Below are 26,413 nucleotides of genomic sequence, written 5' to 3' on the forward strand. Positions count from 1 at the left end.
GGACGCAGATCTGAATAGTTGCAGTTTTGGGTCGGTTGGAGTCAAAAGGCACAAAATTGTGAGATTGTGCGAGAAAAAGAGTCGCAATTGCTATACCTGCAATTTGTGCGCAATTTTCTCTCTCAACGATTTCATATTTATTATAATATCCAGTGAAACCACCGAAAAATATCAGGTTCACAAACTAAAATGTCAGCCCTGGTGTTTCCATAACTACCCCTTTCATAAATAGGGCAAATTGTTTTATTTTAAAAATGTGAGACATTTGGGGTGCTGTTAGACATGCTCAAATGGTGCTTTACCTCTTGAAACCACTTGCATGAAATTCGCCAACCGTAGTTTGATTCGGAGGAGAAGAGAAAGAATGTATCCTTCGGAGAAAAGATTCGCAGGTGAAAAGCTAGAGCCGAAGATCAAAGATCAAGATATCATCACATTTTTGTTGTTCTCTTTCTGATGAGCATAAACAAAATAATAATGGTCAAAAAAATCCGTGCAAATTGCAGTCCATCTTAGAAAGAGGCAAGTTCAAGGAGTAGGATCAAAGTCAATTTGCAGCGACCTTCCAACGCAACCCCTCAAAAATATCAGCTTCACAAACTCTTTAAAAGCTCAATTTAAGAAAATTTGCTACACTCCAAACACTAAATTTATATCCCTTCGAGGCTAAATTGCCGTATTGGGAACGTCCATATATTACGTCATCATTTTAGAAAGTGGATTATTTGGGTTTTTCTATCATTTCCAAGTTTTTCTATCCCCTAATGTCTACGTTGGGTGAGCCGGAAAATCGAGAATTTTTGATGACGTAATATATGGATGGCCCCATTTTACAAATATTTTCACACTCAATCGGCACTTCTTCCACGCTGGAGGAAAAACCTTTCGCTCCTAAACTACTAGCAAAATCCCAATCCCACTTTCTCAAAACACCCCCCGCGCCATCTACCCCCAAATTTACACAACTTTTTGACATTAAATATTACAAACAAAATCAGCTTTTCATCAGTGTTTTTTAAATTAAAAATAAAAACCCAAGTTTCCACGCCCAAAAACCTCCCCAAAATTCCCCTAATTCCCCAAAAAAACGCCCCAAAAATGAAGCCCACCACCAGCACCACAACCACTTCCACCACCTCAAAAAACCTCTATTTCGTCCGCCTGGAATCCAAAACATTTTGGCCCGGAGAGCTCGTCGATCCTTCGAAATACACGCAGGAAATGCTCGAAATTGTCGAGAAAAAGGCCAAACGGAAGGAATCTTTTCTCAAGTTTGTCACCTTTCCCTCGGACGAGGATTAGTAAGTGGAGTTTTATTTTATTGCCATGGTTACCGTTTCCATAGGAACGGATTTGTTTTTATTTTTATTGTAATTTAATAAATTTAATAATAATTTTAATAAATAATTTAAAAAAATAGTCACCAGGTAACCAAGGAAACGGACCTGATCCCCTACGATTCCGATAAAAAGAGGAATTAATCAAGATCACCACGGGTAATTTACAATTTCTTAATAATTCCGTAACCATGGCAACCGAATAATAAATTAAAATCCACAGTAAAACTCCTAAAACTCCACCCCTCGCAACTCCCCAACTACAAATCCGACGTGGTTGCCATGGAAACGATCTTAGCAACGCGATCCCCGGCCTTATCCTCTGTTTGGTTCGATAAGATCACGGCTGACGAAGCCAAACCAGAGGTTGCTACGCCCACTAAAAAAATAATCGTTTCCAGGGTGACCACCACACCCACTAAAACCACCACACCCCCTGTTACACCCACAAAAACCACACCCACCACATCCCCCTCGGAAAAGAAGCGGTTCAGCTGTGAAAAATGTAAAATATCCTTTGACCGGATCAACACTTATAATTTGCACAAGTCGAGTTGTAAAGTGTCAGTTTCCATGGCAACCAAGAGAAAATCTGCGATAGTAAAGAAGATTTCCCCCGTTTTGAAGAAGGAAAACTTGAAAAAGAAGAGGTTAGAAGAGATGAAGAACATTTTGAGGGATTGGGATGAGGAGGGGGAGGGGGGGACCCTCAGGGGGGAGGGGGGGCAGGGGGTGGGGGGACGGGGGGGTGGGATGAAGAAGAGGAGGAGGAGAAGATGCCGGAATTGAGGATTTTTGATACTAAAACGGTGGAGACGGGGGAGATTGAGAGGTTTGATTTGGGGGGGGAAAGTGGGGGGAGTGGGGGTGGGGGGGCGGGGGGGAAGAAGGAGAGTTCGGGGGATTTGTTTGATCGGTTACTTAAGAGGAGTGTTGTGGGGGTAGAGGGGGAGGGGACTGAGGAAGTGGGGGATGAGGGGGACGAGGGGGGTGAAGAACATGAGAAAACCCCCCCTGAAACGGGGGACGAAGGGGGTGTGCCTGACGACCCTCCAGAAGAAGAACCAGTAACCATGGAAACCGAGTCGGTCGCCATGGAAACCCCAGAAACGACTGAAAACACGGAAGAAATCGACACGGAAGCGTTGCTATTGGCAACCATGCCCCCTGTTTTGCCGCCCCCTTTGACGGACCACGCCCACCAAAATTACAGTGAAACGTTAGAAGAAGAAGAAATGATGGAGGAAGAAACCGCACCCCCTTCTGTGACCACACCCCCAACACCCGAAGAAACCACACCCACTTCTCCACCCTCCCCACCCACACCCCCACCTCCCCCACAAACCCCCCTAGCAACCATCCCGCAAAAACCCACGGCAACGATAAAACCGCAGCAAATCACCATGGAAACGGTTTTAGAATCTCAAGATTCCTCGAAAATCCTCGAACTGACCACGCCCCTCATCGAAACGGACAATGTCGTTCACGTAGGTTTTTTCGTAATTTCGTAAATTTAGTAACCATGGCAACTAATTAAAAATAAAATAAACAGTTGGTCCCTGTGGAGAACGCGGACGGGAGCATAACTTACATGCTTCTGAGTTTAAATGGGGGGAACGAGCTGAGGGTCAATGTGGGGGCGGGTGATTCAGAAGCCACCCCCACCGGGAGAGGTACGTACTTCGCGTGGCCCCAGTTGGTGTCTTAGATTTTTTATAAATGGATAAAGACGAAAGACAGACACGCTGGTTACATAATCCCAAAAATCTCAACCTGCCCCCTAAAATAATATCAAAAAATTGCAGATCTCTCCACCCTGGAAGCGATAATCCTCGATAAGCCGATGGACATGGGGAGCATTTTATCGATGGTGGGTGTGCCTTAAACTAAAATTAAAATTAAATTAATTAACCATAACTAAAATAAACCAGGAACAAGGAAGTGTTGCTGCTGACGAACAAGTTGAAGGCTTTTCCACTGCAACCATCACCACGGCAACAACACCATCATCAAGCGAAGGTCGTCATGGTGATTCTTGGTCTAATCCACTATAAATATGTGTATAAATAAAAATTTTTAGAAAGTTTACACACAATGGAAGTTTCACTTTCTATCCTGGTTGCCATGGTTACCTATTTATAAATGCACATGACGACTCTCACTTTCCATGGTTACTACTCTCACTTTTTTTTTTCTTAAAAATTTCGTTTTTATTATTATTTTTAAAAATATATTATTTAATTTATTAGAAATCCGTCACCATAGAAATACAGAATAATTTTATATAAGATCATAACCACGCCCCCAAAAAATATAATTTTTTAAAATAATATAAAATAGTTGCCATAGAGAAATAAGTTATTAAAAATTCCAAAAAACGGGGAGTCTATTAGAGAAATTTTGCTGAGGTTGCGAAGTGGGAAGTTGTTGTTGTGACGACGAGGGGGAGGAGCCTCCCGAGGAGGATGACATTGAGGAGGAGGAGGACGTGTCGAGGATGTAGAGTGGGGGGGCCGGGGGTGTGGGCAGTGGGGGTGTGGTGAGATTTGGGGGGGTGGTGCCAGGGGTGGTCCAGAGCTGTAGGGGAGAGATTTTTTAATTTTTTATGGTTTCCATGGAATTAAAATGTAGTTTCCATGGAAAAAATACCTGTCTCTGTTGTTGAAGGGCTTGGATTAAAACCTGTTGTTGTTGCAGCGTTGCCAAGAGGTTTTGGTCGCCAAGTAATAATTTATTTATGTCGTGGATCTCCTCGTGGACAAAGTGGCAGCGGTGGCCTAGGTTTCCCCAGGGGGATATTTTAAAAATTAATATATTTCCATGGAAACATTGAAAATAAATTTAAAATTTCCATGGAAACATTGAAAAAAAAGTTAAAATTCCCATGGCAACAAAAAATAAAAAGTATCCCTGGCAACTGACCATAGGGACACAATCCAAGGGTGTGAAACGTCCTGCAGAGTTCCGTCTTGTATTTCGGATGCCTGTTTAAACTCCGCAATTCCTTCAACCCATGTGCAAACTGGCACTTGTCCCCGTACTTGCACACGCTGAACTCCTCGAAGGGTCTGTGAATTTATTTTCAGAGTGGTTTCCATGGCGTTAGTTTCATTATATTTTTTAGAAATAGGAAATTTCCATGGAAATGCTAAATTTCAAGACCCAAATTTAATGGTCTGCACATTAAAATTAGACTTCTTTTTGCATGCATTTTTCTTATGAGAAAAAAGTGAAAATTTTAAAATTCAGACCATTATCGGATTTTTAAAAATTTCCATGGAAATAAAACCCAAAAATCCGGGGGCATCATATAGTCTCTCACCTGCACAACTCTGTCTTGTACCGACTGGACTGGGACGAGGATGAATTTTGCTGTTGGTTCACCAAGAGTTGTTGCAAATTCTTCTCCTACAAAGAATTTTGTGTGAGAAAAAACGTTGTCAAGGTTACTGGATAAAACTACGTATATAATTTTTTTTTAGCCAGAGAGACGAGAACAGGATTGGCAAGTGCGAGTTAGTGTGCAGAGAGTGAGGATTGGGTTAGTAGTTAAGAGTAGCATGACCTTGAGAAAGTTTCGCTAAATAATCGCATTGGTTGCCATGGTGATGTTTTTTTTGGAAATTAGAATTATAAATTATATACCTTATCAACGCAGTTTCCATAGAAATTGAGTAAATTAATTTCGTCCAGCGTGTGTTGGGATGGAGGAGATTGGGACGAGTTGTTGGTTGGCATGGTTGCGATGAAAAATACTATTTATTTATTTATTTTTATAATCCATTTATAACCACAGCGTATAGGTTGCTATGGAAATAATGAAATTTTAAAAAACTAAAAAGAAAGAAACAAAGGATAGAGACGATGAGACGACTACCGACGGGCTTCCTCGACGTCTCACGTGCGACTGGCAAACTCATGCAAGTCTCTAAAACGATGCTGTAGAGTAGAGAGTGTGAGCCATGCGATGGGGGGCCGTCCATATATTACGTCATCAAACATTTGTGTTTTTACACCAACCTAACATATACATATGGAATTTTAATATAGTGAATTTTGACACGGAAAAAAATTTCATAATTGTCATAATTTTCCACCCACTCACTAAAAAGATGACGTAATATATGGACGTCCCCTAAGCTGCATTCTCTTTGTTAGAGTGAGAGTTTTTTCTCTCTGGTTGCCATGGGGATTTAGAGAGAGAGAAGAATAAGAGAGAGTTTTGTGGAGTTGTTATATTATGCCATTCAGTTAAGTAATAATGAGAGTTATGAAAGTTTTGATGATTTTTTTTGTGATTGACGAGTGGTTATTTTTTGAGTTTTTTAAAAAGTTTTGCCATTTTTGCTCAGAACAAGTGGTGATTTGCCAAATTTATCCGAGGCGGTTCTGATGAATTACTCGGGGTGGTATTATCCATCTCCATTTTTTCCCGGAAAAATGTAAAATTATGACATTATACATGGTCAAAAAGGGGGGGGGGCGTAGCTTGGACTCAGTAAACAGGGGTCTCAAATGGCTATCCAGAGTGGGCAGCCGACGTCTATGAACTAGGACGTCGATTAGATTAGACCGTGAATGGCTAGAGTTTAAAGGCATTTTTAAGTTTGAATTCTATCAGGTTTGTCCAAGTCTGTTGGGATCCCTGATGGAAGTCTCATATAGTGGAGGCTGTAGTGCCCAGATGACCCCGGGACCATCACACAGCCATGGATACCATGGGTGACCTCCCGCTCTCTCCGTCCGGGATGCGGTCGCGTTTCTTCCTCAAATACCTGATTCAGCCCGAGTCCTGATTTTCTCAGATGAGCCAAATTTTTGCCAAATAAAAATATTTTTACAGAACCCCAAATAATAAAAGGTCCATCACGTTTTAGCATTTTCGACGTTTTTTTCATCACCGATCCCCAACAGACGGACAACTACGAGACAACACAAGCCCCGAGTCGGCTTAACTAATTTATTTTTTTAGATTCCTTGATTTTTTTTATATTTTTAAATTGATTGACAAAATCATGCCAACCTCAAAGTTCTCGACCTGGGCTAAAAATCAATTTTTATAAAATCCCAATTTCTAAAATCCAACGCTAAAGCCTACACGCTCCAAACGTGTTACAAACGCTATTGACTAAAGACTACTGCCCCGTGAAATCGCTATAGTAACCTATCACCTCCCAAGATTAGTTGGGTTCAATAAAACCATGAGCAATAGATCACTTAATGCCAAGAATTGCAACAAAGAAATGACTCCATGACCAGAGTCAAACGTGGGTAGCCGCAAACGCTCCAATTGAAAGGCCACAGAAGGGTAATAACGTTGAGCACCTGATCTGCAACCACTCGTTGGTCACCATGTCTCTTTCCAGGAAAGTTCTCTTAACATCGTATGAGAAATCCACTATATATAAACTGCCAATAGTTCCTATAAATTAATCCTTCAACTTTCTTCATTTAGCCCGAGTCAGAATCACTATTTTACAATTATTGTAAAATTGTAAAATAATTATTATTCTCCACGATTTCCTTGCATGGTGGATGGCCGGGGACCACGTGTTTTTAGCTCATTGATCGACCAGTACCGGTGGCAACGCTTCTTGACCCGTGACCACACACAGCCATCGAGGTTTTCTCCACGAAGAGTGGGACCGTAGGGATCCGCTGAGATGCGATGCGGTCGTCAAATTTTTCCATACAAATCTTGTCCGACTACCGCGAAGGTAATTCCCAAATGCTTCCTTCACTTAGCCCGAGTCAGGGTCAGAGCCAATTTTTTAAAAAAAAATTTGGCCGATTTAATATCAATTTATATAAACACGAGGTCCCAAAAGGTGGCTCCATTACTGAGATAGGGAAATTTGCGTTAGACCCACATGATCGACCAGAACCAGTCGTTGGTCACCGTCTCCACGAAAGCTATCTCTTTCGATTACCACGAAGGGTCGCTAATTTCTATAAGTTTCAATCCTTAACGACTTCCTTCACTTAGCCCGAGTAAGGCTCGAAGCCAAATTTTTTTTCCAAAAAATCATAATTTTTACAATCCCCCAAATATTCATGATTTCCTAAATAAAATTCATCATCTTGCTCCACATTTTTCATACAAAAAAACCGCACCAAAACCATTTATTCCCTCTAATCCTCCTGTGTAACATTTTTAAACAGAAAACTCATGCTCTCCGAGTGATGGATCCTTCTAATCGCCTCCGCCAGCAAAATCGAAATATCCACCGTTTTGATCTTGACACACTGTAATTTTTGAGTATCGTGGGGAACCGTGTTCGTGACGACGACTTGGTCCACGGGGGAGGATTCTAGTAAAGAAGGGGCGTCAGAGGACATCAGACCGTGGGTGCCTGCAAATTATTTTAATTTATAGGGTCGTATAAATAAAGAATAGGATAATCGCCATGGTAAATTTAGGAATTTCCATAAAATCATTATTAATAAAACCCTAAAAACTCACACAAAATGACGACTTTCTTGGCTCCCTGTTCTTTTAAGACTTCCGCCGCGGAGATGAACGTCCTCGCGTCGTCAATCATGTCATCGACCATGATCGCGATCTTGTCACGGACGTCGCCCACGACTGGTGGATAAGGATTTTTTTTTATTTCGCGTGGCCCGATGGGTTAAATAATTTTGAACTTCGACTAGCCCGACACAAAGAAAAACTCACCAGTTAAAGGGGGCTTCTCTTTCCTGATCCCGCTGGGCATCCCAACCACGACGGACTCGTTAATGTCCATAATTCTGGATTTCATACTTGTGGATTGTCTTCGGAGGGGTTCAGAGGGGGGATCGGATCCACTAACACTACCACCAGAGGGGAGGGGCAATGGGGGGGAGTAGCGACCTGTAAATTTATTTAAAAATTAATTACCAAAATTAAATAAATTTGGGGGTATTCATTTGTAATTTTTTTTAATGCCATGAATACCCCAAATACAAAAACTCACCATCCACCTCATCCGCCTCTGATTCTTTAACCTCCCCATGAATAACAGCTATCCCGACCCTTAACCTCTCCGCGTAGGACGTCGCCTTTTTAGCACTGCCCGGATTCCTCGCGACTACAATCACGTCCGTCCTATATTCCGGAATATTATCCTGAATATACTTTAGCAAAAACGGCGAGGCCCTCAAATTATCGACGGGAATGTCGAAAAATCCTTGGATTTCCTTAGAATGCAGGTCCATCGTGATGATGTGGGTGAACCCCGCACGGCACATCATTTTTGCGAGGAGTTTCGTCACGATGCAGCCCCGCTTGCGCATTTTGCCTGGAAATTAGAGATTTTTTTAGGCAATGGGGAGGTTAATTTAGGTTAAAATTAAGAATTTACACTGTTTGGAGTAAGGGAGATAAGGAACGACTCCGACGATTTTCTTGGCCGAGCTGGTTTTGCAGGCGTAGGCGAGGATCAGCATTTCCATTATTGAATTGTTGTCTAGTCCGGTTTGGATTATGTAGACGTCTTTTGCGCGGACCGAGGAGTGGATCGAGACCATCGTTTCTGTGGATACGTGTGAAAAGGTTAATTTTGTGTTTTTTTTGGAATTTATAGAGAACTTGTAGACCGTGTCGAGGGGTTAATATTTTTAAAAAATTTAAAAAAAACACATACCCCTATTGGACTTATGATAAACATCGCAGTTCCCGAGGCGCATGGAGAGGTGGCTAAAGAAACACGTTGGAAAGGGTTAATTAATATCGGTGATAAGTGTTAAAAGAGAAATTATACCCCGCGACGGAGTTGGCGAGTTCCGGGTGGGAGTTTCCCGAGAGGATTATGAATTCCGAGGAGGAGGAGTCCATCTTTTTCACTTTTATTATTTTGCGAGTAAGATTGTGGGTGAGATTTTGGAATAAATTTGAAATTCCCGCGGAGCTGGCCAAACCGCTGCTGCTGGAGAAACACCAACACCCGATCAGTCAGTCAGTAGAGAAATCATAACAAAATGAGTCATTTTTAGTGCGAATTGTGATTTAGTGAAAAATTAATAAAATGAGGGTGATTTTGATTTTGCTCCTTTTTGGAACCACGACGCAGGGGTTTTTTTACAGCGAAGGTACGATAATAATTCCAACGTCGCCATTGTAAACAAATAATTAATTCAGTCGTCATGGCAACTAAACACTACTTAAATCCGTAGACTACTGCAGCTGGCCGCTGATTCAGGACCAGGACGTGACCTTGTCAGCCACGTCAAAACTACCCGGCCGGGGCCCGGAACATGCCAAGTTTGACTGTAATTTTTTAATTTTTATTAATTTTTCCGTTGATTTTTTGTTAATTTTAAGTAAATTACAATTCCCATAAATTTAACTTAAAAAAAGCGACGATAAGCTGGACCAGCGGCTCCTCCGACTTTTCGCAATACCTCCAAATCGACCTCCGATCGATAAAGAACATCACGGCGATCGCGACCAAGGGGAGGCCCTCGATCTCAGAGTTTATCAAAGAATACACCATTTCTTTTTCTACGAATCTCTATGACTACTCGGTTTACAAGGAGAACGATGGGAGCAATAAGGTTTTTTTTATGGTTTTTATTTGCGGGGAGGAGGTTATGCTTTTGGGGCTATAATTTGTTTAGGATTTATTAGGGATATTCACGTTGCGTAGGAGATAATTGGTGTACAAGCTTTATTTTTTAATGGGACCGCTCTAAAACTCTTGCTGTATTAGGGGTATTCACGGTTCTGCAGAGTAATTAAATTTCTATGTATATAAAATGCTTATTTCGGGGTGGTCACGTCACTTTTTTTAAAAAAAATATATACCAAGGTGACGTGACTACCCCTAAAATAAAACTTTCATTACCCTGCTTAACTCTTTAACCCACTCAGCCGTCACGACCACCCGCCCTTTGGCCTGGACGCCCTCCACCTCCAACTACAACCAGTGGCTCATAATTAATCTGAAAAAACCCAAGAAAATCCACCGCATCGCCACCCTCGGGTCGGGCCCGAATTTCGTTCAGGAATATTCCTTAGAGACCTCTCAAGACGGGGACAACTGGAGTGCGATTAGAAACTCCGCTGTGGGCGTGGGCAGTGGGGACTCCAGGGAGGTTGGGGCTTGGCTTTTTGCTTGGGTTTTTGAATTTTTTGTTGTCATGGAAACTAATATTTTGTAAAAATTCTAGTTATTCACGGGGAACACGGAATCCGACGCCCCGTTTACGAACGAGTTCCAGACCCCGATCATCGCGCAGTATTTGAGGATTAACCCGACGCGGTGGCATGAGCGGATCTCTTTGAGGGTGGAGCTCTATGGGTGTGATTATGGTGAGTGTGCTAAAAATTGGCAGGGAATTGGCACAACTAACCACACACTTTTCTCTAAATCCACACAGCCCCCTCCACCATCTCGTTCAACTCCTCTTCGCTAATCTACCGAAACCTAACCCACTACCCGATCGCCTCTCGAAAGGACACGATAAAATTCCGCTTCAAAACCACCTCCCCTGATGGAACATTAATCTACTCCAAAGGCACACAGTCCGACTACTTCGCTTTGCAACTCCTCGACAACCGGCTAATCCTCAACATAAACCTCGGGGGTGGTCAGATGACCTCGATAACAGCCGGCTCCCTGCTGGACGACAACCTCTGGCACGACGTCATCATCGATCGTTATTTAAACCAACTCTCTTTTACGGTGGACCGCGTGGAGGTAAAAGCCGTGATCAAGGGCGATTTCTATCAGTTGGACTTGGATAAAATTTTGTATATTGGAGGGGTCCCCTTTTCCGACACGGGCCTTGTTACTGGTCAAAATTTCACCGGCTGTATGGAAAACTTCTATTTAAACGACACGAATGTTATTGATAAGTTGAAGAACCCCCCGGACAATTACTATGGTGACACGGAGGAGAGTTTCTACAAGAATAATACTTTTTTTAATTGTCCGGAGAGTTCCGTGGTTCCGGTGAGTTTCCTGGAGACGAATGTTAAGAATTTTATAAAGCTCAAGGGGTATGAGGGGATTGGAACTTTAAATGTCACTTTTGAGATGCGGACCTGGGTGGACTTTGGGGTGGTTTTCTATCATAAATTTACCTCGAGGGGGTTTTGCAAGGTGAGCAACTCGGTTTTATTTTTTGGGAATTATTTTTTAATATTTTATTGTAATTTTCTAGTTATACTTTGAAAAGTCAAAATTCCTGATCGAAGTGCAACAGCCGGACACGTCCCCTCGACTGGTTTTGGATAATTTCCCTAACGAATTATTTAACGAGGGACTTTGGCATCGGGTCATTTTTAGCATCACGACGAATTCTATCGTGCTGAGTGTGGATGAGCGGGTCGTGAGGACGTCGAGGCTTATTAAGATCCACACCGGGGGGTTGTACCATTTTGGGGGTATGGATTTTAAATTTTACTAGTGAAAAGCCCGTGGATTTTAATTATTTTTAAATCCACAGGCACCCCGGAGTCCTCCCTTGACTCCTCCCTGATCCAGATCGACACGAATGCCCACTCCCAACTGACCAAGAACGCCTTATCGACCTCAACTGGGATCCAAGCTCCTACTACATCGACTTTGCAATCTACTACAATAAACTACGTGGGTTGTCTGCGGCAGATCTCGATTGATGGGAATTTCCAGAATCCACAAGATTTCGATAAGCCCACGGCGGCGATCGTGTTGGACTCTTGTCAGATGTTGGACAGGTGTAATCCCAATCCGTGAGTTTTTTTTTAATTTTAAGTCGGGCCACGCGAAGTAGTTACCATGTAAAAAGCACGTAAAACCGGAAAAAAACCTTATCCACAGGTGTGAACATGGTTCCGTTTGTCGTCAAACCTCCCAAGAGTTTGAGTGTATTTGCGATGAGAATTACACCGGAGCGACGTGTCACATGCCGTTGTACCCTCTGAGCTGCGAGTCTTATCGGCAAACGGGGTATGGGAACATTGGGGATATCAAGAGGGAGGTCACCATAGATATCGATGGCAGCGGGCCGTTGGAGCCTTTTCCCGTAAGGAACTATTAATTTAGTTTAATTTTACTTACTCTAAATGAATAAATCCAAAGGTCACCTGCCAATTCTACCATGACAACACGGTGGAAACTATCCTCCATCACCACTCGGAAACCCCTGTTTTAGTCGACGGTTACGAAGGAAACGGGGCATTCAACCAAGAAATCGAGTACGACGCTGGCTGGGGCCAGATCGAAGTTTTGCTCAATCGGAGCCTCACTTGTAGGCAGTGGTTACGTCATGAATGTCGGAATTCGAGATTATTTAACTCGCCTAGTTTGATGGAGTCGTTTTCTCCGAGCACTTGGTGGGTTTCCAGGCAAAACACGCCCATGGATTACTGGGCTGGGGGGTTGCTGGGGAGCATGAAATGGTAGGTCTTACGTAACCGGGTGGATGTGCGTCTAATTTTGTTTTTAAATAAATAGTGACTGCGGAATCCTCGGGCAATGCGAAGTCCCTGAGAAATGGTGTAATTGCGATTCAGGACTGGACACGTGGTTATCGGATGAGGGGTGGTTGACGGATATGACTTATCTTCCTGTTAGGGCGATCAGGGTGGGGGACACGGGGACGGTTTCGGATGATAAGCAGGCTAAATTTACCCTGGGCCCGTTGGTCTGCACCGGAGATGGTGAGTCGGGCCAGCCGAAGTTAAAATATTTTTCCAAAAACCATAACTCGGGCTAAGCGAACTCTTAATTCCCTAGCCCTCTTCTCCACCCCAATAACCTTCCGCCTTGCCGACGCGACCCTCCAGTTCCCCCTCGACCAGTACGGCACGAACATTTTGTCCACCCACTCCTGGGACATTTACCTCGAGTTCAAAACGACGACCCAGAACGCCGTCCTCCTCCACGCAAAGGGGCCCACGGATTTTCTCAAACTAGAAATCATCAATGGGAATTTAGTGAAATTTCAGGTGGAGGCGGGGAGCGGGCCTTTGGGAGTCAATGTTGTGGTCACGGGGAGTCTGGCGGACGACCAGTGGCACTCGGTGCAGGTGGAGAAGAATAGGTCAGTTTTTAAGTCAATTATTTTGACGTAGTGTGTGGACGGCCCCCTTTTGCTAATTTTTGTGGGTTTTATGAGGGGACCTTCACACATTACGTCGTTAGAAAAGTGAGTGCCCCGCTCGAGTTTAGACGATGGGACCACATTTTCCCACGTAATCTCTGAACGCCCCCCTATCCTTAAATTTATCTAAGGACCCCCCACACACTACGTCACAATATTATTAATTTCCCAAATAAATTCCCCTAGAAAACAACTCCGCATCGTCCTTGACGGCTCCCAAACCTCTTCGATCCTCCAGCCCCCCGGACCCCAGCGGAACATTTACCTCACCTCTGACCTATATCTCGGCGCCACCATCGAATCACGTGACGGCTACGTTGGATGCATCCGGTCCCTCCTGGTCAACGGGTTAATGTTCGACTTGAAACAGGCCGGAGAGCTGCAACCTTACGGGGTTGGACTGGGATGTTTCGGAAAATGCGGCAGTGGACCGTGTTTGAACAATGGGACCTGTGAAGAAGGTTACGATAAGTACACCTGCGATTGTCGGTTCACTGCTTTTAAGGGGCCGATATGCGCGGATGGTGCGGGTTTTTTAAATTTATTTAACCCTTTGCCGTGGAGTTCCTATTTTATTTTTGTTACTATAGAAATCGGGATAAACCTGGCTTCCAACTCTTATGTAAAAATGGAATTCCGAGGGAGTTACAAGTCCACGATTGCGGAGAAATTGAGGGTCGGGTTTACAACCACGGAGCCAAAGGGGTTTCTCGTGGGGCTCTCGAGTAACAAGACGGGGGAGTATTTGACGTTGATGGTGTCCAATTCTGGTTAGTAATTTTGATATTGGGGGTATTCACGAGGGAGTTTATAATTTTTTTTGGGTGGAAATTACGGGAATTTTTTTTTTAATTTTTCGTGAGTACCCCTAATGTAAAAAAATATTTTTCTTGAACACCCCTAATGAAATAAAACATAGGCCACCTCCGCCTGGTCTTCGACTTTGGCTTCGAACGCCAAGAACTGATCTTCCCGGACCAGAACTTCGCCACGGGTCAGTACCACGACGTGCAAATCACCCGCTTGGATTCTGGAACGAAGCTAATAATGAAAGTGGACAATCTCGAGCCAAAAATTTACCATTTTGACGTCAAGAACTCGGCGGATGCGCAGTTTAACAATATCGAATATTTGTACATCGGGAAGAACGAGTCCATGCGGGAGGGCTTCATTGGGTGCATCTCGAGGGTGGAGTTTGATGATCAGTATCCGCTGAAATACTATTTTCAGGAGGATCGGCCGAGTACTATTTATAGTTATCCAGGTATTAATTAGTGGGTGGGGGGGGGCGTTCATGTGGCGTGTCGGAAATAGAGAAAAAATTGGGAGTTTTGTGTGTAGATTCGTTGACGTAACGTGTGAACAAATTTTTAAAAAACGCCTAAAAATTGGAAAAGGGGGGCGTTCACTTGTTACGTGAGTGGGAAATGGTAGTAAAATTGGCGGTGGAATAGCTAAATCCGTTGACGTAGTGTGTGAACGCCCCCTAAAATTATAAAATTGTTTTTTGCGGGGAACGTTCACACACTGCGTCAGAAAATGGATAAAAATTGCAAATTTACCACGTAAATTCTCTGACACACCGCCTGAACGCCCCCCCTAAAAAATCACTAAAATAATCATGAATACCCCTAATAACAATTCCTTATTCCGCAGCCACCCTAATCGAAGACTTCTGCTCCGTGGAACCCGTGACGCACCCCCCTGAAATCCCCGAGTCCCGGCCCCTCCCGAAGCTCGACGAGGACAAGCTCCGTGCCATTTACAACTCTTCCACGATCCAATCCGCGATTTTAGGGGGAATTTTAGCATTGCTGTTCTTGTTAATAATTTTGATCGTGATTTTAATAGGAAGGCAGGTGGGGTTGTATAAAGGACAATATTTGACCCAGGAGGATGAGGGGGCCTTGGGCAGTGATGGGGCGGATGAGGCCGTTGTGAGGGGCGTGGCGGGGGTGAAGGTGGGGGTCAAGAGGGAGTGGTTTATTTAGGGGTATTCACGTGGGTGGGATTTTTTTAGAGATTTTATATACGCTTGTGGATATGGAGAATTTTAATCAATAGGGGTATTCACCAAGAATCTTTGCAGCCATGACTTTAGTATTTAAATGAATCTCCTTTTTATATTTATTAAACTTTTGTATACCCTTTTTAGACTCGATGTGTGTACTTAATTGTTGAGTGAAATCACGTACTTAACTAGTGTGTAATAGGGGTGCTCACCTGTGGCACCTCCTAAATGAATCTCCCTATTATAAGTCAAATTCTATATATATAAATATTTAAATACCACGAAAATAACCATAGAAACGTAGAAAAAAGTGCTTTATTAATCAATCAAACATTAACATTTTAGAGCTTTAATTATAAATACAAAAATTTTGTATCCCGGTATTAGGGGTATTCACGCCTCCTCTCTCTAATAGTGATAAATGGCCACTATAAATCTATTTAAGTGTTTTTTGTACACCCCTTTTAGAAAATTTTTAATAAATGACAAAATTTTTATAGTAAATGAATACCCCCTTTGGAAATTATTTATAATAAATGCCTACCCCCAATAGAAAGCATGGATAACGTTGTTATCAAAATACCCACTGGCGATTTTTAATCTTTTATCTTCGATTCGCACATCCAATCCATACGCCAAAAAACCCTCGTATTTCATCTCCTCGGAAATTAGACTTAGCGATTTGGAGTCTAAATCATATTCCAAAAATTTAATCCCCTTCCTCGCCGTGGAAACGACGAAGGTCCAAGCGTTGCCATGGAAACTGGGCAGGATAAAAGTCCGCCAAACTGCGCCCTGGAGGTTTAGAGAGGTCAGTGGGGTGAGGGTGGGTTTGGGGGTGTTTGAGAGTTTGTAGAGGCGCAAGGTGTCGTCGTACCTATGGTTACAGAGTTAATTTTTGTTGTCATGGTTACTAATTTAATGGTTGCTATGAAAACTCACCCCCCAATTGAGACAATATCTTCCCTGGTCGCTATGCTCGTCACGCCCACCTCAAACTTCTTGACCCAGTGCAACTCCTCCTTTGATAAATTCTCCAATTTCACCGCATTAAATTTCCCATCGTCGCAGCCCGCATAGAGCACATCCTGTTCGTTGCTATAGTGACAAATCCAGGTTAATGCTTCGTGGAGCTTTTTTCTTTTTCTTAGGTGCATTGGAGTTTCTGTGGTGAGTTCGGTGTCAAGGAGATTGATGCAGCCGTCCCCGTCGGAGAAAATTAGCGACACGGGAGAGATCCACTGGAGATAGAGGCACATTGCCGTGGTTTCCATGGTTATTAGCGGGGTGAGGGTGAAGGTTGGGGTTATTTGGAGGGTGAAGGTGTAGAGGCCAGTGGAGGTGGCGAGGGCCAAAGGGGTGGGGGAGTGGGGAGTGGGGGTGGGGTAGGGGCTGAATTTAAAGTCCAGGACCCCGCCGGGGGTTTCGTATTCTGTGGAATTTTAGGAATTGGCATGGAAATTGGCAGAAAAAATTGGCGTGCTAAAATTTTGGCAGAGGAAATTGGCACGCCAAAAAATTTACGTAGAATTGGCACAAAAAATTGGCATAAAAATTGGCACGCCAAAAATTAGCACAAAATCAGCACAGCCCAAAAACCCACTCACCCAACACGACGGAAAACCCCCCTGGAACATTCGGAGTTAGTTGAATAACATAAAGCCGCCCGATCCTCGTGTCCGTCGTCGTTGGAGAGAGTTGATCTAGAGTTGCCATGGTTACTCTTTAGAATTAATTACTCAAAAAAATAAATAATAAAAAACTCACACGCCCCCACGGCCATGATTTCGTCGGAGGTGGGGTGCCATTGGATGCAGTCCACCTGCATCGGGAGGTCTTCTTCTATTATCGTTTCCATGGTGATTTTTATTTTTTTTATAGAAACTATGGAAACTCGCAGAGGGAATATCGTGGAATTTTAAAACTAGAAACTATGGAAACTTTTTTAAAAACTATGGAAACTGCTAAAAATTTAGAAAACTGAAACGTTTTTTAGAGAAAACTGAAAGAAAGTTTTTCACTGCCTCCCGGATCGCTCAGTTTCCATGAGGCACTCTCGAACCAAAATCCTCGCGTGAACAATTGAGCGCTTTAAACGTTCCTGGCTCGACTTGGAACCGGCGTAGGTGGGGCGGACGTCGCGGCCTAGGGATTAGTTTCCATGGGGATTTATTTATTAGTTTCCATGGCAACAAATTTATAATCCAGTTACCATGACAACCAAAAAATAAAAATAAAAACTCACCCATCTCCTCAATAACCGCGAGTAACTGAGCATATTTGCTCGTTTGCTGTTGAGAATTGGCGATTTTTGACAATTGCTGGAACTCTTCAACATCCAGGAATTGTTGATATTGTTGCCTTGACGATGAAGGAGCGCTAGGTGTAAGAAACGTGGGTGCGCCGGATGGTGGGAGCAGAGTTGGAAGGCGGTCGTCCATTTTGTTCTCAATTGGGCATTGTTTTTTAATTTCTATTGTTTTTGGTTTTATTGTTTCCGTGACGACCCAATCGGAGTGGGACACGCACAGCCAACAGTGAAGTGAAAAAGAGAGAAAAGTTTGGTGAGTTTTCAGGGTGGGAATCCGGGGATTTGAATTTTTGGACTCAGAGTCGGGAAAGCTGTCAAAATTTCGTTTCCATAGGGATTTTTTAATTTATAATTTATAAATTTCCATGGAAATTTTCCAGCTCCCTTAGAAACAAAAAAAATTGGATAAGCTTTCTAGGAAAATTTCCATAGAAATTAAAATTGAGTTTCCATAGAAATTAAACCTTAGTTTCCATAGATTCTTAAAAATCCAAAATTTCCATAGCAACATGACGTTCGACCTCCGCCGGCTGGACATTTACCGAAAAGTCCCCAAGGACCTGACTCAACCCACCCTCGCCGGCGCCATAATTTCCATCGCCTGCGTCGTCGTCATTTTCGTCCTTTTCTGCTCCGAGCTGGCCGGGTTCCTCAGGGTGGAGATGTAATGAGCGTTTCCATGGTTACTTTTTTTATTTCCATAGCAACTAATTATTAATTTTAATTTTCAATTTTTTTAGCATATCGCAAGTCTACGTTGACAACCCGACCACGGCGGAGACGACGGACCGGATCCCCGTTTCCATAGACATTGAGTTGCCCAATCTTAAGTGTGAATGTGAGTCTTTTTAAAGTTTTCGTTGCCATAGAAATTAATTTTTAGTAACCATGACAACTAAAATTATAGACCTCGGCGTGGACATCCAAGACGACCTGGGCCGTCACGAGGTCGGTTTCGTTGACAACACGGAAAAAACTCCGCTAAATTCTGGGAATGGATGCAGATTCCACTCAACTTTTCAAATAAACAAGGTTCCAGGTGGGTTGCTCGTTGCCATGGCAACTAATTTAATCACCATGGTAACCATAAAAAATAAAAATTCCGTAACCAACAGGCAACTTCCACATTTCGACCCACTCCGCTGCTAGGCAACCCTCGAACCCAGATTTTTCCCACAAAATCCGGCAGGTCCGGTTCGGGGACCGGATTTTGGTGGACACGCCCGGGACTTTTAACCCCTTGGAAAACGTGGGGAGGAGCATCGACGGGGAGGATGATGAGCATAAATTAATGGGTTAGGTTAGGTTACGAATTGTTTCCATGGAAATAATTTTAATTTCTGTAAAAATAGGTCTCAGTTCCCATGACTACATCATGAAAATAGTGCCCACGATTTACGAGGCGGGGTCGAAAAGGACAATCTCTTATCAATACACGTATGCTTATCGGTCGTTTTTGGGGAGGGGGTCGAGTCCCGCGATTTGGGTGAGTCGGAGGTTTCCATGGGGATTTATTTTTATTTCTATGGATACTAAATTTAATTTCCATGGAAACAAAAAATAAAATTTCCATGGAAATAAGCGTTCAAGTTGTCATGGAAACTAAAAAATTAAATTAATTCCACAGTTCCGCTACGACGTCTCCCCCTTGACAGTGAAATACACCCCCAAGACGACGAACCCCTACCACTTCACGACGCTGCTCTGCGCGATAATCGGCGGCGTCTTCACCATCGCCTCGATGATTGACGGGATTTTATTCTCAATGACTGAATTTTATAAGAAATTCGAACTCAACAAGTTGTCATGACAATTTTGAAATAAAATAAAAACTCCATCTACTCCGTTTCCATGGAACTTTCACCACTTTCACACTTTTCACTCCGTGGCGCATGCGCATTTTATAATTTTAGAAAAAATAATAAAAGAAAAACTATAGAAACTGTTTGAAAAGCAATAAATAATGTTTATAAAAAATGTGTAAGTTATTAAATAAGGGTTTCCATAGCAACCAGTACCATAAAATGAGCAGCAATAAAATACGAAATAAATCATGTCAGACTCGAGAGAAATTAGAGTTGCTAAGGGAATTGGATAACGTCGGGGTGAGGGATTTTCTTGTGCTCGGAAATTGTGACTTGATCGTTACGAGCCAGGTCCTCGTGGGGAATTTGGTCAAGCGGTTCTGCTCCGATATTTGTTATGTACGTGGTGGATTTATTTTTTTTTGGTTGCCATGGTTACTGAATTAAATTCTAAATTGAATTTTTTTGATAGACTTCCATAGGTCGAAATCTGCTCTTATTTGTGAATCCGAACAAGCCGTTGGCGATTTACTCGACCGTTGTCAAGGAGATTTATGCGAAATTATTCCATGGAAACGAGGAACTCACCACACCTCCGCCGCACATGTAAATTTTTTTTTAATTTTAATTGTTGCCATGTGGAAAATTAAAAACCTCGTTGCCATAGTTACAGCACAATAAACTGCGCAATCCACGATGGCCTTTCTAGTCTCTGCAAATCACAGGTCTCACATCAGAGTTAATTACAATTTAATTGTAATTAAACTAATTAAATTGAAATTATAGACGCTCCTCTTCAGTGGGGAATCCGGCTCCGGAAAGTCGACAAATTATTTCCACGCCTTGGATTATTTGCGTTTCCTTGGCAACCACAATGAAAAAATTGAACAAATATTTAATCACAATTTGGTGCTAAATTATTTCGGGGGTGCCATGGAAACGGACTCCACGAGATTTGTCAAGCTGATTAATTTGGAATTTGACTTTCGAGGGGAGGTTCAGGGGGCGGGGTTCGAGTGCTGTAAGTAGTTTCCATGGGAACGGTTTTTAAAAATTAATTTCCATGGAAACTGTATTTGCAGACCACCTGGAGAAGTGGCGTCTCTGTGGAAACTACAATACTTCCAATGAAGCAATAAACTGTCAAAATTTTCACATTTTTTACATTCTCGTCGGGGGCTGTGAAGGGGGTGTGCTCAGTGAGTCGTCGTCATGGTTGCCATGGGAACGGAAAATAATTTTTGTTATGATTTTATAGAATCCCTCAACCTCCTTCGTAACCCGGACAACTATAAATTACTCAAACTCGTCAATAAAAACTATGGAAATTTATATCCCTATAGCAACGGGTTGCTTAGTAACCAGGAACAGGCCTTTCAGTTTTTGAAAGTAATTAATCACTAATTAAAATTAATCACTAATTAAAATATTAATCACCAATTAATTAATCACCAATTCCCCCCACAGAAAACCCTCCCCCTGACCCCCCTTGAATTCACCTCCCTGCTCCAAATCCTCTCCTCGATCCTCCACCTAGGCAACACCACCATCACCATGACAACGAATCTCGACGGCTCGGAAGCCACCACGATAAATTACGGCCCACAAAACTCCTCCGAAATAATCTCGAACCTTTTGCAAGTCACTCAAAACATAATTCCGAACATCACATCGCTTCCGAACCCTTCGAGGATTTTAATCGCGCTGATGCAGAACATTTACACGAGATTATTTTCGTGGTTGTCAAGGAAACTGGGAATTGTTTCCAAAGGGGATAAGTCATTTTCTTTGAAATTATTGGATTTCACGGGATTCACGGATTTCCATGGAAACACGAATTTTGAGAATTTCATCGTGAATTATGTGAATGAAAAGGTGCAAATGTGTTTGGTGGATGTGAGGTTGAGGTTGCATCAGGAGGAGTGGGTCAGGGATGGGCTGGAGTGGATTTGGATTGATACCTCAGGGGGTGGGGCCGTGGGGGAGTGGTTGGATTGGGTGGAGGGGCCGCTGATTGAAAATAGTGGGGGGTGGGGTCACAAGGGGGATGGGGATGATGGGGAGTTGAGTTTTATCAGGTAATTGTGGGTTTTAATTGGTATTAATTGGTAATTTTTAATTGGTGGGTTTTAATCCCTAATTTTTATTTGGTTTTAATTTGCATTTTTTAATCCCTAATTTTTAATCGCTAATTTTTAATTGGTATTAATCGCGAATTTTATTTTTTATTTTTGAGTTGAGTTTTATCAGGTAATTGGTGGGTTTTAATTGGTGGGTTTTTGTGGATTCTAATTGGGGTTTCTTAATTGACAATAATCCCCAATTTCTAACCCCAATTTTTTGTATTAATTGGTAATTTTAATCCATAATTTTAATCACTAATAATCCCATAGTAATGGGTTTTAAGTGATATTTTTTGTGAGTTTTAATTGGTATTAATTTGCAATTTTCATTTGGTATTTTTTAATCGCTAATTTTTAATTGATATTAATTGGTAATTTGTAATTACAGACTCCCACCACGTCACCATGGCAACAACACCCCCACCACATCCCCCCATAAGTCACAGCACCCCAAAAAAATAACAAATTTCTACACCCACAACCCCCCCGACACCCTGCCCCCTCTCTCCTCCAGATCCTCTCAACCTCCACGAACCCCCTGCTCTCCTCCCTCTACTCCTCCCCCAACCCCACCCCCTCCACAACCCCCTCCCCCAAACTACTCCCGAACCTCCCCCAAGTGAAACTCCAATTAAACCACCTTCTCACCCAACTGACCCGAACCCACTTGAAATACGTCCGCTGCATAAAACCCTCCACGAATTTAACAATTATCGAACCCTCTTTTGTCAAATACCAATTAAATTACCATAGAATCCTAGATTATTACAAAGTTTACAAGTTTTGCCACGTGAAGAGATTTAATTTTAATCAGTTTCTAAGGAGATATAAATTGTTAAGTTTAAAAACTTGGCCAAATTGTGCTGGTTGCCATGACGACAAATTTAATGTTTGCACGTTGATGGGGGATTTGTGCTTCGTGGGGGGAGGGATTTCGTCGTGGGGAGGGGGGGCATTTTTTTGAAAAGGGAGGAGATTGTAAGTTTTTTTTATAAAAATTGTTGCCATGACGATAATTTTTTTAATCCCTAATTTTTAATCCCCAGTTAATCTCCCTGGAAACGTACCGCACCGAGCGCCTTGACGACCTGGCCTTGCTAATCCAAAAAACATTCCGTTGCTATAGAATCCGGAAAAAATTCGTTGCCATGACAACGGCGCAGATTTTAATCGCTAAGTTTTGGCGGAAATATTTGAAATCGAGAAAAGTGCGGAAAATTAGGGAATTAAAATTGATGCGGAAATCTGTAAATGCGATCCAAAGGTGTTACATTCAGTGGAAGGTATAGGAATTATTTTATGATTAGTTTCCATGGAAATTAATTGAAAAAATCTCCATAGCGACTCTTGTACCTCCGCCAATTAACCACAGAGGTTACGCGATTAACGTCACCAGTGAGGTAATTTAATAAGTTATTAAATTACGAAAATAAATTAATTCGTTTCCATGGAAATAGCAAAAGCTGGCCGCACGTGCCCTCGTATTTGCAAGAGACCAACTCGCTCCTTAAGATTCTCTTTCATCGGTGGAGGGTGAGTTTTAAAAATTTCGAAATTGTTTCCATGGCAACTAAATTAATTTAAAAATGCAGTGCCGCCAGTACCGCCGTTGCCTTGACAACCACCCGTCGGACCGGCTCCGGCTCAATGAAAAATCCACGGCGAGCGAGATTTTCAAGGGTGAAAAGGAGTCCTATGAGAGGAGGTTTGATTTCTAAATTCTGTTTCCATGGCAACCTAATAATAAGTTTAGTTTCCATGGCAACCAAATAATAAAATAAAATAAATTGCAGCATAACGCACCCCTTCCTCGGGGACTACATCCGCCTGCGTCAAAATTCTCAATGGCGTCGGATGGACTCGAGCCCCATCGTGTTTGCCGATTTAATAAACAAAGTCGCCAGGAGCAGTGGGAAGGTATTTTCTTAGTAAATTCCGTTGCCATGGCAACCAAATTTAATTATTTCATAAACCCCACAGCTCATCCCCACAGTCCTCGTAACCACGACAACCGCCATCCTCCTTCTGGACCCCCGCACGCTCTCGATAAAATACAAAATCCACCCAAATTCCTTAAAACAAATCACCATGTCAACGCTGAACGACGATTTCTGCGTGTTTCAAATCGATCATAGTGACGAGGAGGTTGCCATGGAAACCATGCCGAGAAATAGCTGCATTTGTTCGAATAATTTAAATTCAGGAGATAAAGTTGATTACGATGGAAACAACACGGGAGGGGATCTGATTTTTCATACGTGCCATTTAATCGAAATGGTCACGAAGATTGTGCTCGTTTGTGGGAATTTTTGCAGGAATTTCGGGAATCATTCGTTGAATAATTGCCATGGAGAGAAGTTGGGGGCCGAGATGTTGAGGGTCGTTTTTTCCAATGAGTAAGTGTTTCCATGGTTACTTGGTTTTTTTAAAATTATTTCCATGACAACTAATTTTTACAAAATAATTTCCATGACAACCAATAATTCACTAATTTTTTTTGCAGGTTCCTCGCCACCTTCCACTCCACCCCCACAACGATAAAGTTCATCCCCCAGACAATAAAAACCCTGGAATTAATCCCCCCCAATCAAGTAAAAATAAAGAAGAAAATAAATAAAATGGAATTTTGGTTGTAACCATGGAAAAAAATTCAAAGTCAAAATAAAACACTTCCATAAATTTTAGAAAGTTTACAAACCAGTTTTTGCAAATTATTTCATATGTGTTGAATAATCGCTATGGCAACGCGCATCACTTTTTTTGTGAAAGTGTATTATGCAAATTTCGCATCTCTATAGAGAGAGAGAAAAGTTATGTCATCATCATCATCATCTCCTTTGGTTGTCATGGCAACGAAATTAATAAGGAAGAAGAGGAAGACGATTCTTGCTTTCAAATTTTTACTGATGCGACGATTCAGTTGAATTAAAGTCGTTGTCAAGCGAGGTTATTATGCTGCTGTGGGTTTTGTTTGTTGTCATGGTGGGGGTCGTCAGTTGCCAGGGGGTAAGTTGCGATTTTTTGAAGTTGTCATGGAAATTGGTTTTTGGTTGTCATGGAAATTATAATTTATTTTTGGATAATATAGCCCCCCGTAAAGCACAATCTCCCCCCTGGGGTGGAACTCGTGGATCCGAAATCCTTGGGGTTTGACGAATCTCAATTAGATTTGAGCAGTTTGCTGGGGAACGTTAAGCTGACGCCGATTAATAGGTGATTATTTTATGATTTTTTAATTGGTGATTAAATTTCCATAGTGATTAATTTCCATGATTTTTTAAATTCTTGATTAATTCCCATGAAATTTAGTCCCCAATTAAATCCCCAGATTTTTTAATTGGTGATTAATTCCCATGGAAATTAAGTTGCATGACAATTTTTAATTGCTAATTAATTAATTCCATGAAATTTAATCTAATTTAAATCCATATATATCATTAATTTTAATTGGTGATTATTTCCACAATTTTTTTAAATCTAAATTAAATCAATCCCACAGCAACATCGACCCAAAGACCGGTCTGAAAACCCAAGTCCTCACCGTGGGTTTCGACGGGGAGGAAAACATAAACCTTGACGATTTCGAGTTGCCACAGCAACCGGGGGGGAACAACTCGGAATTAGTTCAAACAGCTTTTAACAGTTTTAAAGAGTATTTTAATAAAAATAAAGGATCGACGGTTGTCACGGAAACCAAACCTCAGCAACCACAACCACAGCAGCAGAGACGTAGAAAAATCGTAAAGAATAAATTGCCACAGCAACCAAAAGTGGTTGAATTAGAATCGGATCAGATTGAGAAATTACTGGCAACGGGGAAGTTGAAGAGTAAAAAAATTGGGGATTCGCAGGTGATTGAAATCACGCAGGATCAGTTGAATGAACTTTATGCGATGGAAAATGGGGGGGAGTTTAAGGTGTTGTTGGGGGGGGAGCAACAGGAAGTTGTGCAGCAACCACAGCAACAACAACCGGAAATTGTGCAACAACAGGAAATTGTGAGGCAGCCACCACGGCAACAAGTTGTGCAACAACAACAACCACAAACCACACCCAGTGTTGCTCCAACCACACCCAGCACCCCCCAAACCGCCGCCCCCACCGCACCCCCTGCCACCACCCCACAAAAACCCACCCCACCCCCAATAATTTACCAATTCAACACTAACGATTTCGAAACGCAACAACAAAACTACCAACAACAACAACAACAAAACTACCAATTAACCTCATCACGCCCACAGCAACAACAGTTTCCAAGGCAACAAATCTATACAATTCCCTCCCCCCATCAACATCAGCAAATCCCCTCCCACATAAAAACCCCCACTTTCGAGTTTATCTCCGTGCCCCCCGTTTCCTACTCAACGGCCGTTCAACAACAAGAAAAAAGATCTCAAGATCCGTTGCCATCGTCACGAGGAAAGGTTTATTTTCCAAATACGCAAATTAACGGTGGGGGAGGGGCCCGATTTAACAGGGGGCTGACTCCCGAGCAGTTGAACACTTTTTATGAGGATGACGGGTTAAATTATAAGGATAATTCGGATAGTAATAATGGGGACAAGGATGTGGAGAGGTTAAGGGGGGTTTAATAAAGCGTTGCCATGGAGATTAAGTGTGCCATTTAATTTAGTAAATTTATGAATAAATTTTGTGTATTTTGTTGAAATTTTTCGATTGTTGATTTTGCATACTACTTCGCGTGGCCCGAGACAGGGTTTTTTTACCCGATGCGGGGCTTATGCTGTATGCAG

At 42.3% G+C, this 26,413-nt stretch overlaps 10 protein-coding genes and 2 long non-coding RNA genes across 13 annotated transcripts; 8 read left to right on the top strand and 4 right to left on the bottom strand.

The window, feature by feature from the left end:
* The first annotated feature begins 809 nt into the window (after positions 1-809).
* Positions 810-2,005, top strand: LOC110849472. The gene is made up of 3 exons (XR_002547822.2): positions 810-1,301; positions 1,421-1,496; positions 1,561-2,005. It is a non-coding gene; the product is annotated as an uncharacterized LOC110849472 (long non-coding RNA).
* A 99-nt stretch (positions 2,006-2,104) lies between these two features.
* LOC110849122 (cell surface glycoprotein 1) lies at positions 2,105-3,429 on the top strand. The gene is made up of 4 exons (XM_022096498.2): positions 2,105-2,824; positions 2,890-3,010; positions 3,143-3,207; positions 3,269-3,429. Exons 1-4 carry the CDS (start codon positions 2,114-2,116, stop codon positions 3,389-3,391), a joined length of 1,020 nt encoding a protein of 339 aa, XP_021952190.1. The 5' UTR covers positions 2,105-2,113; the 3' UTR covers positions 3,392-3,429.
* A 214-nt stretch (positions 3,430-3,643) lies between these two features.
* On the bottom strand, positions 3,644-5,230 carry LOC110849462 (mRNA decay activator protein ZFP36L1). Its single transcript, XM_022096873.2, has 5 exons — positions 4,983-5,230; positions 4,660-4,745; positions 4,260-4,405; positions 3,987-4,114; positions 3,644-3,914 (listed from the first exon to the last, which is right to left on the bottom strand). The coding sequence occupies exons 1-5, from the start codon at positions 5,073-5,075 to the stop codon at positions 3,699-3,701; spliced, it is 669 nt and encodes a 222-aa protein (XP_021952565.1). The 5' UTR covers positions 5,076-5,230; the 3' UTR covers positions 3,644-3,698.
* A 14-nt stretch (positions 5,231-5,244) lies between these two features.
* LOC118435284 lies at positions 5,245-7,690 on the top strand. Its single transcript, XR_004834652.1, has 2 exons — positions 5,245-7,054; positions 7,500-7,690. It is a non-coding gene; the product is annotated as an uncharacterized LOC118435284 (long non-coding RNA).
* On the bottom strand, positions 7,429-9,295 carry LOC110849454 (phosphoribosyl pyrophosphate synthase-associated protein 2). Its single transcript, XM_022096863.2, has 7 exons — positions 9,080-9,295; positions 8,963-9,015; positions 8,681-8,851; positions 8,294-8,617; positions 8,014-8,190; positions 7,801-7,923; positions 7,429-7,690 (listed from the first exon to the last, which is right to left on the bottom strand). Exons 1-7 carry the CDS (start codon positions 9,151-9,153, stop codon positions 7,470-7,472), a joined length of 1,143 nt encoding a protein of 380 aa, XP_021952555.1. The 5' UTR covers positions 9,154-9,295; the 3' UTR covers positions 7,429-7,469.
* On the top strand, positions 9,266-15,925 carry LOC110849440 (neurexin-4). 2 transcript variants are annotated; one of them, XM_022096845.2, is made up of 15 exons: positions 9,266-9,407; positions 9,492-9,587; positions 9,676-9,872; positions 10,488-10,629; positions 10,698-11,422; positions 11,484-11,706; positions 11,769-12,033; positions 12,122-12,326; positions 12,383-12,702; positions 12,758-12,963; positions 13,040-13,346; positions 13,593-13,930; positions 13,997-14,176; positions 14,326-14,670; positions 15,063-15,925. In XM_022096845.2, exons 1-15 carry the CDS (start codon positions 9,344-9,346, stop codon positions 15,395-15,397), a joined length of 3,948 nt encoding a protein of 1,315 aa, XP_021952537.1. In that variant the 5' UTR covers positions 9,266-9,343; the 3' UTR covers positions 15,398-15,925. The 2 variants fall into 2 exon arrangements, with proteins under 2 accessions (XP_021952537.1, XP_021952536.1); XM_022096844.2 differs by lacking the exon at positions 9,676-9,872 and adding an exon at positions 10,189-10,412.
* Positions 15,715-17,974, bottom strand: LOC110849456. Its single transcript, XM_022096868.2, has 5 exons — positions 17,663-17,974; positions 17,185-17,562; positions 17,025-17,120; positions 16,360-16,849; positions 15,715-16,294 (listed from the first exon to the last, which is right to left on the bottom strand). Exons 2-5 carry the CDS (start codon positions 17,273-17,275, stop codon positions 15,958-15,960), a joined length of 1,014 nt encoding a protein of 337 aa, XP_021952560.1. The 5' UTR covers positions 17,276-17,562; positions 17,663-17,974; the 3' UTR covers positions 15,715-15,957.
* Positions 17,435-17,858, bottom strand: LOC110849469 (cyclin-dependent kinase 2-associated protein 1). Its single transcript, XM_022096881.2, has 2 exons — positions 17,663-17,858; positions 17,435-17,562 (listed from the first exon to the last, which is right to left on the bottom strand). Exons 1-2 carry the CDS (start codon positions 17,856-17,858, stop codon positions 17,435-17,437), a joined length of 324 nt encoding a protein of 107 aa, XP_021952573.1.
* A 14-nt stretch (positions 17,975-17,988) lies between the features above and the next one.
* Positions 17,989-19,576, top strand: LOC110849458 (endoplasmic reticulum-Golgi intermediate compartment protein 1). Its single transcript, XM_035851049.1, has 7 exons — positions 17,989-18,029; positions 18,234-18,392; positions 18,469-18,566; positions 18,636-18,767; positions 18,844-19,023; positions 19,081-19,214; positions 19,356-19,576. The coding sequence occupies exons 2-7, from the start codon at positions 18,238-18,240 to the stop codon at positions 19,536-19,538; spliced, it is 882 nt and encodes a 293-aa protein (XP_035706942.1). The 5' UTR covers positions 17,989-18,029; positions 18,234-18,237; the 3' UTR covers positions 19,539-19,576.
* A 93-nt stretch (positions 19,577-19,669) lies between these two features.
* Positions 19,670-22,572, top strand: LOC110849474 (unconventional myosin IC-like). Its single transcript, XM_035851039.1, has 8 exons — positions 19,670-19,932; positions 20,006-20,139; positions 20,201-20,258; positions 20,320-20,554; positions 20,616-20,732; positions 20,792-20,922; positions 21,001-21,611; positions 22,045-22,572. Exons 1-8 carry the CDS (start codon positions 19,705-19,707, stop codon positions 22,277-22,279), a joined length of 1,749 nt encoding a protein of 582 aa, XP_035706932.1. The 5' UTR covers positions 19,670-19,704; the 3' UTR covers positions 22,280-22,572.
* On the top strand, positions 22,568-24,340 carry LOC110849123 (unconventional myosin-Ib). Its single transcript, XM_022096499.2, has 8 exons — positions 22,568-22,634; positions 22,703-22,939; positions 22,998-23,056; positions 23,114-23,189; positions 23,249-23,361; positions 23,450-23,573; positions 23,637-24,052; positions 24,160-24,340. Exons 2-8 carry the CDS (start codon positions 22,805-22,807, stop codon positions 24,290-24,292), a joined length of 1,056 nt encoding a protein of 351 aa, XP_021952191.1. The 5' UTR covers positions 22,568-22,634; positions 22,703-22,804; the 3' UTR covers positions 24,293-24,340.
* A 192-nt stretch (positions 24,341-24,532) lies between these two features.
* Positions 24,533-26,328, top strand: LOC110848708 (mediator of RNA polymerase II transcription subunit 15). Its single transcript, XM_022095986.2, has 3 exons — positions 24,533-24,662; positions 24,745-24,869; positions 25,156-26,328. Exons 1-3 carry the CDS (start codon positions 24,609-24,611, stop codon positions 26,249-26,251), a joined length of 1,275 nt encoding a protein of 424 aa, XP_021951678.1. The 5' UTR covers positions 24,533-24,608; the 3' UTR covers positions 26,252-26,328.
* Positions 26,329-26,413: the final 85 nt, after the last annotated feature.

The sequence above is a fragment of the Folsomia candida genome, unplaced genomic scaffold, assembly GCF_002217175.1.
Source record: "Folsomia candida strain VU population unplaced genomic scaffold, ASM221717v1 Fcan01_Sc004, whole genome shotgun sequence".
Taxonomy (NCBI): domain Eukaryota; kingdom Metazoa; phylum Arthropoda; class Collembola; order Entomobryomorpha; family Isotomidae; genus Folsomia; species Folsomia candida.